Genomic DNA, 14,409 nt, shown 5'->3' with positions numbered 1-14,409 from the left:
AGAATAAAAGAAAACACAAAATGGTAAAAGTCTTGATTGCATAAACATAAAGCAGTGATTTTATTGGTTACTAACAAGCACTGTGTAACAGCAGAAACTGTGGAGTAATGAAATACAACAGCTGGAGGAGCCGAGGAATAAAATACAGCTCTTAAGAGATGTTTACATTTACTTTCATAGCGTTGATTTGGAAAACAATTTTCTGAATTTCTTTAAACATCTCATATGGATGTTTGTCAAATTTCTGTTTGGACATTGTTTCATCACAGTTGATTTATTAAGGATTACAGTCTTAAGAATGTCCCACACTAACTAATGAAGTGGATGTTTAAAATGACAACCAATGATGAAGGTTCAACCTGCTTATTTGATGGGAAAACTGAATAATCCAGATGGATCATAAAAAAGAGATGAGACAAACTGACACTTGTGCATAGATTCACACTGTACGTTTTTTGCTCATGAAGTGGACCGTTTCCTATCCATATTCCATTTTCATGTAACACTTACTTTATCAAAAAAAAAAAAAACAGAGTGCAAACACTCCCATACAAATACCTGCTTTCAGATGTAATTGAATTCAACATTTATAAAAATTCTTTTCTTTTCATCACTTTTTTTTCATCACTCATTAACGCATCACCTTGACAGGAGGCAGCATCATGTGGTGGGCATGCGTTTCATCCACAGTGTCAGTGAAAGTGCCGATAGTTGAAGGCAGATGTTTGTTTTTTTAAATATTGCATCAATATTACCTAAATTTTTTTAGATATATTTATAAATCAACCATATACATTTAAATCCCCTACCATCATAGTTCGCATTGAGTACAGCACTCAAAGACACATCAAAGTCTCTTAGAAAAAAACAGGTGAAGCTGTCAGACGAGTGGATATGCTGAAATTTTGGAGCAAGTTGTTTATCTCCTCCTTTCGTCCATGGAGAGAAAATGACTAAAGAAGTGAGAAGGAGAAGGAAGATGGGGAAAAAAATGGCCAAATTAAATGTGATGACTTAGTTCAAGCTGCTTTTCTCCTTTTTACATTTCATATTTTAAGATCAAAGTTGGATTTGTAAACTGAGTTTTACCTTAAAAAGCTTTTAACCAGGCTTTGACATCAGGATAATATTACATCCATGTAATTCAAACTGATACATACTGCAGCATGACTGCATCTATATATAAAACGGTAGTAGATGAATGGTCACTGTAAAACATTAATATAAATAAGAACAGCTGGCAAAACATGCCAGTTTTTTCTTTTGCTTCTATTTATTTTAAATGATGTAATAGATTTTTCCTCTCCTTGCATCTTACTCAAAAATGGCACAAACTACATATTCTGTCCATTGTACTCTATTGTTCTATCCCTTATCATGATTTGTAGGATTCAGCTTATTCAGCTTTCAAGCTGTATCTCAGATCATATAAAGTTGCACATTTTGCGGAAGCCTTCTTGTAGAATACAACTGCCAGAGACAGCAGTGTTGTTGCTTAATGTCTCCTAAGAGACCAAACGTGAGGAACTTGTACAAAAACAAAGAGCTAGTTACAAACAGACTTCAAGTTGGACAGGAAGTTTGTGCGTGTTTGCTTAGAGGATAAAATAGCTGGACCATCCCAAGAATTTCTTAGGAACCGTAATCATTATCGGCAAGCAGTGGGTGGGGTCTAGTGCTGCGTCCACTTGATGCTCTTCAGGTCGATGCCTTCCTGAACCATCTCCCAGAGAGGACTGAAAAGAGAGGAGACGGAGGAAGGTTGGGGAAGGCAGAATTATTTAATAATATGTTACAGTCAACAATAAGACCTGATCAGATGAAAAGTAAGAGTTGGTCACCTCATCTCTCTGAGTCTGCGGACGTGCTGGATGCATTTCTCTGCTGTGTAATCAACTTCTTGTTCTGTGGTGAACCTACCGATACCAAACCTGCAGCAAAGGGATTCTATTTGATCTTATGCACATAGAGTTTCATTTCAAGACTTCTCACAAGATTAACCAGTGCAGTTTATCTGTAAATATACAGAACTAATTCATTCCAATCCAATCTTATCATATACAGTTATATTTAGGTATTGGCATCTATTGGGTCTGTTTATATGAATGGACTATAATAATTGATTCTATACACCAAGATCTGAACAGGACTGGTTTTATCAGGACTCTTAATAATTTTTTGGTGATGTGACACCAGATAAATAACCCGAATGAAATTAAAATGTAGAGATCCCATAGCCAAAAAAACAGATATCTCCTTTGTCTAGTATTTATACCTGATGGAAGAATGAGCAAGGTCTTCATCTGCTCCAATGGCTCTGAGAACGTATGATGGCTCCAGAGAAGCTGATGTACATGCACTGTACACACACAAACACTCTTCTTTTTAAAAAAAAGTAACAACATTATACAGTTTTAAACTCATATTTTGTTAAAGGTTGCAGTCTGACCTTCCAGATGACAAAGCAACATCCTTCAGCGCCATTAACAAACTTTCTCCTTCCACATAGGCAAATGAAAGATTAATGCATCCTGTAAACACACACATTCAGGTTTTTTAGTAAACAAGCTTTAAGTTCAAAACTGTCTTTTAAACTTACTGAACAGAGGCTTTTAGGTCGAATTTAAGAGCAAAACTTTAAAGTTAGTTTTAAGTTTAGAAAAAAAACCTAACTAGATAACAAGAATGAAGGGAAGAGTGAGGAAAGCAAAAATATTACCAGGGTAGCGCTGTTCTGGGTCTCCATTCATGACAACGTCAGGAATCTCAGACATGATTTTCTGGACCAGACGGTTAGCTAGCATGGACACTCTTTGATGATCATACTAAACACATAAAGAAATATTAGATAATCCTCAGGTCTGGTTACTCAGTTTTTCTTCCTGATTTTACCTCCATCTCCTTCTGAGATATGCTGCAGGCGGCTCCCAGTCCGACAGCCAGCGGAGTGGGTACCGTCCCAGAGCGAAGACCTCTTTCTTGGCCACCCCCATTCTGCAGCGGCTCCAAACGAACTCGAGGTCGGCGTTGCACATACAAAGCGCCCACACCTGCAAACAAACACACATGTTACCAATTTACTCTCTCATAATTCATCAAAACCCATAATGAACAAGAGAAGTAAACAGATATGCAGTGGTTTAAGTACATGGGCACAAAAGGGTTAGTTACAGGTATGAAATGGAAGCAGGCTGTTTACATTATTATCTTAACCAACTAACGCTAATTATGCTAACCTTTGGGTCCGTAGATCTTGTGACCACTAATTGACATCAAATCAACCTTCCAGTCAGAGACACTGATAGGAATCTTTCCAACAGCCTGCGCAGCATCGGTGTGCAAGAAGACTCCCTTGGATCGGCAAATCTGACCTGAAAACAGGATGAAGAGTAAACCTTGGTCAGACCAATAACATTAGCCAAGCAACAACAGTTGGCTGATTTACTTTGTGGTAACAAGCGTTTATTAAATGCTGCCACATCTACCGATTTCCTTGATGGGCTGCTTGACTCCAATTTCATTGTTGATGGTCATCACAGACACCAGTGAGGTTTCTGGACGGATGGAGGCCTCCAGTAACTGCAATGACACACACAGGTTTTATAGTTAGTTCTACAGCCTCTATCAAAATTTCACAAACGCCCTGTTACAAAGGGAACATGACACTATGAGAAATCATTTAAACACTTTTTAAACTTATACTATGACATGAATTTGATATAAAAGACAACTAAAACAATCATGTCATTATTTTTATTGGACCAAATCTGGCTAGTAAGCAAGAAAAGAAAACGTAGATAACTTCAAACACAAAGTTGTTTCCTACTTTCTCCCTGCCCTGACTATGTATTGTCATTTGTATGTTGTTATATGTAGAAAAGCAGTTGGAAATTCCTAGTAGCTGACTCTTCTGCAGCGTCAACCTGGGAAGTTTTAGTCTCTTCCTTTGATCTATTTTGGACTATGTTTTCCTTTCAGTTTAATTGCAGAGGATATATTTCATATAATATGTCAAAAGTTTTAAACAGTCTTCTCAAAGACTCATATTTTACCAACACTAAACTTTGATATTTAACATGGGTATGCACATTTGAGAGCCACTGTAGACATTGTCAATGTGAACACTATTGTAGTGTACCTTCAGGTCCAGAAGTCCATTACTCTGGACAGGCAGGTAGGTGACCTCAAATCCTTCAGCCTCCAGGACACGACAAGAGTCCAGAACACATTTATGTTCAGTCTGTGTTGTGATCACATGTCGCTTCTTGGCCTGGTAGAACCTGGCCACGCCCTTCAGGGAGGAATATAAAAGATCAACACCGAGGTTTTTATTATAAAATAAAATGTTATTTTTTTTCTTACATTAAAACAAAACTAGATGTCAGAAGTGAGTTCAGGTTGTCTGTGTGTGTAAAAATAATAAAGTAAAAAGACGGGACCTTGATGGCCATGTTGTTGGACTCTGTGGCTCCACTGGTGAAGATGATTTCTCTGGGATCGGCTCCAATAAGATCGGCCACCTGCTGCTCATGGAAAAACACACAAAGTCAGTGGCTATTTTCAATATTTTTGTACCACTTTCCACAACATGGTCCCGAGTTTTCTCAGCTTTCCCAATAATTGCATAAATGTATTCTAATTTATTCACATGATAACATAATACTAAAGCAACAGAGGGAAAATCTGCATTTAGCAGACATGCAGCCCATCCAATAGCAGATTTTGATAGGGGCACAAGAATAGTCACAAAAGTAAAAAGTTGTACCCCAAATTAATTTTCATGTTGCAGAAGTTAGTATCTGAACAGCTTTAGTAGGCTGTGTGACTGTGTGGGGCAGAAATGGGAAGGCTAAAGGAGAGTTTTTCCCAGGGTGCAATTCATTAAAGATCCCACCACTGAGTACACCTTATCACCACTAAACTAAGGTAGGGGAGCTCTTATCGAAGTATTAGCATTCTACAAGTTGTTTCCTACTTTCTCCCTGCCCTGAGTGAGAGTCTTTATACCTTCCTGGCAGTCTCCATGGCAGTCTCGCTCTCCCAACCATAGGCATGTGTCCTAGAGTGAGGGTTTCCATAGTAATTCACCTGGAATGGCAACATGGCGTCCAGGACTCGAGGATCCTAAATATACCAAAAATAACTTGTTAAACACGCACATAATCCATTAGTTTAGGAAGCTGCATGGTGTGCTGAGCCTGCTTAAAAAATGATCTTAATCAGAGGTTTTAATAGAAGCATAAGTCTCTTTCAAATGATAAAACAGTGAATTTGTTCTAGTAAAGATGGACAGGATTTCATCATGATCAGATAAATCAACTACAAAGAAGAAGTTTAGGAAGTTAAGGTCACACACAAAAAAAACATCCCAACCTACAACGGAATATGGGATATGTTAGCTTGAGAAGCTGATTTTTTTTAAGAGCTTCTTTGCTCATTAGCACTTTGAAGCTGTTGCCACATGAACAGAAGTCATGACTATTGAACTTCAAAATACAGAACTAAATTATAAATGCAAATACAAGGCAAAACAACTCATCATAACTTGTTGAATAATTGACAGGAAAAGGTTACCATAGGAGTAGTAGCCTGGAAGTCCATGTAGAGGGGCCGCAGCTCATCTTTCTCCAGTTCTTGTTTCTTGATCAGCTCTACAGTGAAAAACATAATTTACACAACATTTTAAACTCACTACAAAAAAGTCCAAGACAATCAGAATATTATACAAGTTCAAGATAATTTCAGCACAAAACGTTCTTACTGAATGCAGTATAGCTATTTGTCATATTTTCTGATCTATCCATGCTGATTAAATAATTGACCCAAAATCAGGTAATTGTCAGATATTTCAAAATATAAAGCTACTCTGAAAACAACAATGGTAGTTTGGCTGATGGAAGAATCAGCTGGAGTGCTTAGCCTGGAATCATGCCTGGCTATGTCACTGATTTATTCATCAACTATCTTTACAAAATCAGGGAATACAAAGTGCCATTTTTTGTTGTTTTAAATTGTACTTATCTTCAGAAATAAAAACTACAAGTTAGCAGTATAATAATTAACACACATTTCTTTCAATTGGGAAAATACATTTTTAAGTCAACAAACCAACTAATGCACCAATTGGATTTTATACAAGAGATAACAATTATTATTAGATTGACTTGTTCAGTATGTGCAATATAAAATAAACTCTGGTTGTAAACCAAACGTGAATGGAAGTACAATACATAACATAACTACTTAAAAGCATTAGTGTTATGAAAACTAATGCCCATAAACTCAATTCTTTTTATATGTTGGCCTTTCAGACTCGTTTATATACAGCAATGAAATCGAATAGCTGTGTGATTGTTCTGACACAGTGAAATGACATTTAATTAGATCACAGATATAAGGTTTCCTGTAGCCTACCCCCTAATAAACTGCGTCACTCTGGTGACCAGCTTAATGCTAGCTTCTTTAATTTAAATAAGTAGATTAGATTGCTCCTGGTTGTTGTTACCTTTTTGCATGGATCTAACGGCTGTCCGCTCAGGACACAGACGAAAAGGAAGCCACGAGGCCGGCCTCAGCAGCCGGGAGGAGATGGTCCTGCCCGGGGAAAGCATCGGGTCGGTAGACTGATTTCAGCTAAAGCTCTGTCGACCTCCGTCCACACCAACACTAACTTGAACACCGAAAATCTAATGATGTGAGCTTGATCAGAAAACAAGGTTCCTGATGGAGAAAGCTGAAGATAAAAACTCTTCAAAAAATGTTGCACACGAGTAAAGTTTTGTTTTTATCCGTTAGTCACTCTCTTACATACAGGTAGCAGTAGAATGGGTCAATGTCAATGCAACGTATCAACGTTAGCTTCCGGAGCGGACTTTCAAAATAAAAGACAATAACAATAATAATAATAATAAAAAAAACAACTACAGTAACAACATTTTCTTTTAGGTAATTCATTGACATTTTGAGTAAATATATAAATACAGCTGTAACATTTATTTCCTGATTATGAATAATTAAAATCTAATAATGTATCTATATAGGGAAAATATTACATAACTTTCGTTGTGCAATAAATTACACAACTGAGGTCCATTGTTAAAGACGTAAATGTAAAGGATAATGTTTTATTTACGACAAAAATATTTGAACATGTTAAGCACAATGGTCCTTAAACATTAGCACAAAAGCTGTTCATCTTCTTTAAGTGTCTTGGATGGATTTCCTATTAGCAGCACCTTGTTACAGTAAAAACTGGTTCTCTATTGCTCTAAACCTCTTACACAACAGGATTTCACATTTAAAGTGATACTGCAAACTCCTTACTACTGCAGTGCCTAGTAGTAGTATGGAGTTTGCTGATTTTTATTATACACATTTCTGGAGCTATGTTGTACCATAGCTACATATTTTTTTCATCCTACTAATTTTTCTTTTTTTTAATCAAGATGACAAATCATGTTGCAACAATCTAGTGTCCATCTGAGGCAGGAAACATTTTATTTTTCAGTCTAGGTACTAAGCTAAACTGGTAAATACAAATGCTGACAACAATTTTAGGATATTGTGAGATTCTCACATGTGATATTTGTGAATAATATAATACATAAAAATATTTAGTATTGTTTATATGTAACCATTTAAAATAATATATATAACATCATCTAACTGCTTTTATGTAAAACCACAAATGAATTTTTATTGCTCTCTGCAATAATAAATCTTGATTATTCATTATAAGTTTACTTTGTAAAATACATAAAATATCATTATTTAATGATGGTCGTTACAATTTATATGTACTAACATTTCTTTTCGCTTCATTTTGTGAAGAAAGGTGACTATCATTTTAATTTTCTGCTTCCACATCTCTGCCGTTCAACTACATCGTAATTGTTTGCAGCTTGACTTTACTGTAAAACAGTTGCAAAATAAACGGAAGAAGGAGTTGGGACTTCCTGCGGCCTGTCCGTGCTCTTATTGGCTGAAGGAAATTGTTTTGGTTCCGTTTAGGGCGGGATTAAGGATTTGTATATTTTGCTAGATTGGCTAAAAGGAAACGTTTATGAAACTTTATCAAAATTACATAGAAGCTTTATTTTAATACATATTGTATTATTATGACTTCTTTATTTTTGAAGTGGGGTTTCAATAAATAATAAAATTTAGTTTCATTACATAAGGCCTTTTCTTTTAGTGATCTTTGACAGGTCGTATCTGTCAGGAAGCCTGTCATGCTGCCAAACACCAGAAAAGGGGTTCTTGAATCCCGAACATGTTATTGGAGGCGGTGAACAAGAATTAACGAATTCTGTGTAATTCGGTGAACAAGAAATTCCATATTAAGAAATTCTTTCAAAATAAGATGTTGCATAACTGTGAAATGTAGGTTATATAGAGCATCACATGTTGCAACAAATGGAAATAATATTTAATTACACATTATTACCAAGTGAAAATTTTAGCAGTTTGTATGTGCTGGTTTTTATCTCTTCTAAGATTTTTATTATGCCAAAGATGTACCATTGGTATTTTAGTTATTTCGTTTGGAGGATTCTTTGGGGTTTTAAGAGAACATCAAGTCCTCACGTTGGTACTGACCCCTACTTTGATGACTGGTTTAAAGTACGAAAACTCACCTATTTATTTTTAATTTTTACATAATCATCAACACAGATCTATACAACACGAATTGTGCATTAAGGTATCCGTATTCAATGTTAAAGATTTAATCCAGATTTTAAACCATACCTGATATGACGTCTGCCAGATGTTGTGAAAAGCAACGAGAAGCAGTGAAATACGTCTTACTCAATTGCTGTGCCGGAAGTTACAAATCGGAAGCTAACTTCACTGTCGTGCAGAATGCAGCTATGTCTAAAGGTCTAACTAACGACCTGTAGTTTATTTTACTTAAAAATATAAATATCCATGGCAATGGTGTAAGACATGGGAATGTTTTTACTACGACGGTGGATTTCACCTTAAGGTGAGGATTTTATTTTCAGGAAACTGTGTCTGTTGAAGTGAGAATCTGATGTTGCTATCAGAGAAGCTAACCTGTTAGATTATTTCGGCTACAGACTTCTGTTTCTATGGTTTTGAATTATTTAATCACACAAAAAGCCCTTTTTAAATATGATCTGTGATTAACTGCTTTGGTGAGCACTGTGCGGTCGTGTTTGCACCGGTTTGTATATTTGTTATATAATTATTGTTGTCAGGTTCCTGTTTTACTAAATGAGAAGATAAAGCTGTTCTGCTCGATCTTGACATCTCTTCAGACTGTGATACTGTTTAAAACAGTATCACTGTTTTAAACAGTGATACTGTTTAAAACCAGTAGTTTCTCCTCGGGTTTTGCTTGTTTTATTTACAATAACACGTCGACATAGGATGGAAGGATAGCTTCTAATACTTAGAGATCAAAAATTTATGTTTAAAAAAATAAACGCACTAATTTAGCCATTCTCACTACAGATTATACGGACAACATAACATCTTAATCAAGTCCCCCTAAGTAAAACGTGTCTATTTGATCCCTCTTTTGCATTTTTACATGTTAAAACTTATTTTTACAATGCTTTGTTGTGTACTGTTTGATGCATACTGGTTGCTTCACTTTTTTGTCAGGTTGTCAGCTTTTTATTCAACTGAATACTCTACTTTTAACAAAGCGTTGGAAAATCAAGAGATAAAACTTGTTTGTGAATGAGGAGAACAAGTAGATGGGGTACGGGAAGATGTTGAAAGTCCATAAAGTGTGCAAAACAACAGTGTGTGAGTGTTTTCATTATGTGTACCAACATTATGGACCAGGCAATGTCCAGATACAGTACCATATACAGTATAAGCATGATCAGCTGAGGTTTATAGGTCAAATGTTCAGACCCAAGCTTTTGTTTTCTGTATTGGATTTACATTTTCTTTCCTTCTTTTTTATTTCTTTACCTGTCATGATTTTATGACATTTTGTACATTTGAGTGCTTTTAATAATTTTACTTTGGATTTTTATTGTTTGTAACTGATTTTGTATTTATGAGTTTTTACACAGCATTTGAGAAAAAATAATTCTCACAGCCAACCATGGTGGTGGTAGTGTGGTGATGTAGGCCTTCTTTGCTTATTCAGTACCTGAATTGAAGTCTGAGTGTCAGTCAGTCATGGCCCTGAATGACTTTTTAGAGTGACATGATCATTGCTAAACCTAAGTCTGATTTATATCTCGTGACATTACCTTTAACATGGCATTCATGCTTGAAAACCCTCAAATGTGGCTAAATAAAAGTGCTGTAAGTCTAACTTATGTTGGTGAAGCTGGGAATTAATGAATTGGATAGTTCCAAACATCTTAATGATCCCCAAGACATTTGGGAAAGTTTTCTGTGTCCTGGCAGAAGTGGAAATATTTGCTGTAATAATTATATCTAATTACGGTAATAGAATTAGGTTATAATTAATAATGCTATATTAATTATAACTAATTAATACAGCATTTCAGAAAACCCCCCAAAAAAAACAAGATACCAGTTGTCAGACTAGTGGGGAGATGGTTTAAAGTAGGGTTACTTTAGAAATAAAACCCTAAAAAGGTCAAAGTCCTGACTTCAATTTGCTTAAGACCATCAGCAGACCATTCTTACCTGCAAAGAATCAGACAAGTTATAAGGTTTCTTCTGCCTGATGTTAAAATTTGTTTGATTGATTGTCTGAAATTAAACAGAAATTAGTATTGATAATAAAAATAATAATAATTACCACTGACAGAAGGATTACAAGCCAATAGACACCAACTATAATGTATGGTTTGAGAAGATGGTCACAACCTTTGGTTCCTTAACAGGTGAGGTGACACCATGATCCTGGTTCTCTGCACCAGCTGAAAACTGACGTGTTTGACAACAAAACTGCTGTCACTATGGGGACAACAACAAGCGAGCCATGTATCTACGACAAACTGTCTGAGAGCATCGACATCCTCCGCCAGTCGGGTTACCGGTATGGCATGTCAGAGAGAGAAATTGAGAGATTCATCAAGCAGGTCCTGGAGACCAACGAGCCAAGAAGAGAGCCTCCACAGTTCCCCATTCTAAGAGCCACCATTAAGGTGAAAAACCTGTGGATAATATAACATTCTTGTAATGTCTAACTGTACAGTAGAATTAATGGTTTCTTAATGTTTTAACATCTTTTGTTTTTGTGCAGTTTCTGGTGGCTGTGGGCTTACTGCTGTTGGTGGTGCTGGCCTTCACCTACCCACAGAGCTCCCCCCAGTTGGGACTGGTAAATTTGGGCTGTTGCAACCGGTCGTCCCCCCTTAGCCATATCCGCCTGCTCTCCCTTCCTATTGCCAAGAAGTACAACCTGCAAGGTGGGAAGCTTTGTAGCTTTTACAAAATGCAAACTTCCAGAAGGCTTGTAACAATCAGATCTTGATAGCTTCTGTATCTTGGTGCACAATTTTATAAATTTAGGAGTCTTTCTTCTATATTATGTGTAATCCAGTTTAAGGAATCAACTGGAGCTGTAAATATTAATTCCTAAAGCGACTAAAGTGACTTGGAGGTCCGAAAGGTTTTTAACGTCACAAACTCTGATTTTCATCTTGTATTTGTGTGTGTGGCAGGTTTTCATGAGTGGTGGAGTGCTGGTTCTCTCCGGCAGAGTCTGGTTAACTGTTCAGGATGCGCAGAAATCTCCTCAGTGCTGGAAGTCCCAGAAAGCCTCAGGGGTACTGTGACTCTGCGACGGGGACCTCAGCTGGTTCTGCTGAAGGTCAGAGCTCCATTTGATCAAGACTGGCCATCTGATGAGTCGCCCTTTGTTGCTTTTGGATATTTGGTGCTATTAGATTTACATTTGTTTGGAAGTATTTTTTTCCAGTTTTCTGAATAATATTTAGATTTTTTTTTCCTGGTAAAAAGGATAAACAAGGGTCTGCTGAATTTAATATAAACACAACACTGGTATGATGTGCTCACAACCTGTGGTGATTACAGTTTGACACAAACTGACACATTTGAATTGTGTTTTCAAGAGTGAAATGGATCAGATTTTGTAAAAATTCATTGCAAAAATGCACATTGATCACATATAAATTAAATAAAAACTGCAGCAATAATACACATTCCCATTAGACATTTTATTTTGTAAATTCGTAGTTTTTTTTTTTTATTCATCAACACTGTCGTCTGCAGGGCGGGGAGTCTCTCAGTATCCAGCGGCAGCAGCTGGAGGCGCTCTACTTAGCCCATTCAGGCTCCATGTCAATTCTGCTGGAGGAGGACAATGGTCTCCATAGCGACAACCTCGGCCTCCCTCAGGGACCTGCCAACTTCACCCTGCTCTGGTGTGAATCTATGCCATTTTAGCACATGGATATGCTTTGATTAAATTGTTTCATCGTCTTGCTCAAAGGTGAACCTCAGCACCAGTCTGATGATTGAACCTCTAATGGGTTCATGAATTGTGATATTTGACTCCATCCATCTTCCCATAAACTCTAAAGAGTTTTCTTGTTCCTGCTGAAGAAAGGCCTCTCCTAAAGCATGACTATCCCCATCATGTACAAAACTGGAATAGTGTGCTCAGTGTTATGTGCAATTTTAGCTTTCTACCAGATTTTGCCTCTTTCATTTTAGTTAGAAGGTCTTATTCGGCCTCATCTGACCAGAGCACCTTCTTCCAAATGGTAATTGAGAGTTCACTTGTTTCAAAAATGCCTTTCTTCTTGATTTCCCTTTATAAATGCCTGATTTATGAAGTAGACAGCTAATAGTTTTCATATTGACAGAGTTTCCACCTCAGCTATAAATCTTTACGGCTCCTCCATTGTTATAATCAGGATCTCGGCTGCATCTCTGATTAGCATTTTCCTCGCTGGGTTTGTCAGTCGGTGTGAACAGCAATTTGTTTGTACGTCTGCTGATGTGTCACAGCTTTTCTTAAAGTTGAGAGCTTGATAGGTTGCTAATAGTTTAAAATTGACGTTCCTTTATTTAACTTTCTAAAGTATAAATATATTGCTATTATATGTAGAATTTATTTATTTGTGATTTCATTTTAAAAACTAGATATAAGTAATTCTTGATTTAATAAATTATTAAATTTTCCTGTGCTGAAGCACATTGTCAGGAATCTGTCCTGACTGCCAGGACATATTCTAGAGGATATTGGAAAAATGTGCATATGATCAATACGCCATTTTTGATCAAACTGAATGTCTTTGTACCTACAGGAGGTTCAGTTCTGGAACCAGGGAAAAAGTGTTGAGATGGCTCTTCCCAAAGGCTGAACTCTGCCCCCTGCTGGACAGCGCTGGGACCATCCTCCAGAGATGCCTGGTTATCCACAGCACAAACTCTCAAAGCAAGGCAAGTGAAGCTTGGCCCAGAATCTGAGTGAAGTACGAAGCAAGAATTACAGATACTGAAGGGAAAATATTAGGGTAAAAAAGACCACAAAAAAGAAGTAAAGATAGAATTTATTTTTAACTTGTCAGAATAAAACGCATTGTTCACATAAACTACTAAGAGCATCAACAAAATGGTTACAGATTCAGAAATTATGCATGCCTTAGACTGTCTCTCTGAGATGTCACCGTTATCTGCTGCTGATGTTTCAGGGTGTCAGGGTGCTGGGTTGGCTGGTGGTGGGGGAGGGGCTGCCAACAGTGCGAGTTGTGCCTGTTCAGCGATGCCAGAAACACTGCAGCTCCTTCAACCTTTGGCTGTCACCTGGAGACATGGGTAACTCCTGCTGCAGACACACATTTAAACTCCTTTAGACAGCAATAAAAATGTTTTGTGTTAAAAGATTAAATTAGATTTGAAAGCTTTTTTTTGGATCAGTCCCTCTTTACTCACTATAAATTTCTTCTCATTCTGACCCAATCTCTATCTTGATTTTTGTCTTCTTCTTCTTCTACAGTGTATGCGGACCCCCGGTACTGGCAGATGGAGCTGTTCCCCGGACGCGGCCAAAACATCATTTGTGATGGCACAACCTTTTAGCCTTCAGATGGGCAGAGTTCAGGACTTGGTTGTGACACATAAAGCACCTTTGAATGTTTGGAGCTTGCTGACCTCTGTGTGCCCATTTTCTGCCCATTGTTGCCTTATAATACCCACAATATTTTGTTTATAACATTGTTTTGGTCTGATATGCCTCTGAGAACTGAAACCAACTGCACATAAGGAGATCAGGTGGGGGAGAAAAAATAAGCTCCTGCAAGATTTTCTTAAGAGTGAAGGTCAGAGGAATAAGGAGACTTATTCTTTAGCTGAACTGTTGAAAATTCATCTGTGCTCGTGCCACAGCTTCTAGCTGATTTCTAGCAATTAAGAAAAAAAAAACATCTCTAAAATTACTGGATGTGTCACTGGCTAAAAAGATAATAACACTGGTCCCAG

General features: G+C 37.1%; 2 protein-coding genes across 4 annotated transcripts; one reads left to right on the top strand and one right to left on the bottom strand.

Moving 5' to 3' along the window:
- Positions 1-740: 740 nt before the first annotated feature.
- nfs1 (NFS1 cysteine desulfurase) lies at positions 741-8,876 on the bottom strand. 2 transcript variants are annotated; one of them, XM_044121382.1, is made up of 14 exons: positions 8,749-8,876; positions 6,506-6,699; positions 5,575-5,651; positions 5,008-5,124; positions 4,440-4,523; positions 4,139-4,291; positions 3,486-3,579; positions 3,237-3,371; positions 2,893-3,050; positions 2,720-2,825; positions 2,450-2,531; positions 2,276-2,359; positions 1,842-1,931; positions 741-1,736 (listed from the first exon to the last, which is right to left on the bottom strand). In XM_044121382.1, the coding sequence occupies exons 2-14, from the start codon at positions 6,609-6,611 to the stop codon at positions 1,673-1,675; spliced, it is 1,350 nt and encodes a 449-aa protein (XP_043977317.1). In that variant the 5' UTR covers positions 6,612-6,699; positions 8,749-8,876; the 3' UTR covers positions 741-1,672. The 2 variants fall into 2 exon arrangements, with proteins under 2 accessions (XP_043977317.1, XP_043977316.1); XM_044121381.1 differs by lacking the exon at positions 8,749-8,876 and having other exon boundaries at positions 6,506-6,858.
- On the top strand, positions 8,853-14,072 carry lg07h6orf89 (linkage group 07 C6orf89 homolog). 2 transcript variants are annotated; one of them, XM_044121384.1, is made up of 8 exons: positions 8,853-8,986; positions 10,842-11,105; positions 11,204-11,369; positions 11,625-11,773; positions 12,196-12,347; positions 13,236-13,371; positions 13,623-13,746; positions 13,928-14,072. In XM_044121384.1, the coding sequence occupies exons 2-8, from the start codon at positions 10,917-10,919 to the stop codon at positions 14,008-14,010; spliced, it is 999 nt and encodes a 332-aa protein (XP_043977319.1). In that variant the 5' UTR covers positions 8,853-8,986; positions 10,842-10,916; the 3' UTR covers positions 14,011-14,072. The 2 variants fall into 2 exon arrangements, with proteins under 2 accessions (XP_043977319.1, XP_043977320.1); XM_044121385.1 differs by lacking the exon at positions 8,853-8,986 and adding an exon at positions 9,089-9,187.
- The last annotated feature ends 337 nt before the right edge of the window (positions 14,073-14,409 follow it).

This window comes from Gambusia affinis, linkage group LG07 (assembly GCF_019740435.1).
Source record: "Gambusia affinis linkage group LG07, SWU_Gaff_1.0, whole genome shotgun sequence".
Lineage (NCBI taxonomy): Eukaryota > Metazoa > Chordata > Actinopteri > Cyprinodontiformes > Poeciliidae > Gambusia > Gambusia affinis.
Note: the sequence above shows the minus strand (reverse complement) of the source record. Positions and strands in the feature narration are given on the sequence as shown.

Coding starts and splice junctions, on each gene's coding strand:
- nfs1 (XM_044121382.1), bottom strand. CDS start 6,611: ATGCTTTCCCCGGGCAGGACCATCTCCTCCCGGCTGCTGAGGCCGGCC. Junction 3,372..3,485: donor GCAGCCCATCAAGGAAATCG/GTAGATGTGGCA, acceptor TCCTGTTTTCAG/GTCAGATTTGCCGATCCAAG. Junction 2,826..2,892: donor TATCTCAGAAGGAGATGGAG/GTAAAATCAGGA, acceptor TTATGTGTTTAG/TATGATCATCAAAGAGTGTC.
- lg07h6orf89 (XM_044121384.1), top strand. CDS start 10,917: ATGGGGACAACAACAAGCGAGCCATGTATCTACGACAAACTGTCTGAG. Junction 11,106..11,203: donor TTCTAAGAGCCACCATTAAG/GTGAAAAACCTG, acceptor GTTTTTGTGCAG/TTTCTGGTGGCTGTGGGCTT. Junction 12,348..13,235: donor GCCAACTTCACCCTGCTCTG/GTGTGAATCTAT, acceptor TTGTACCTACAG/GAGGTTCAGTTCTGGAACCA.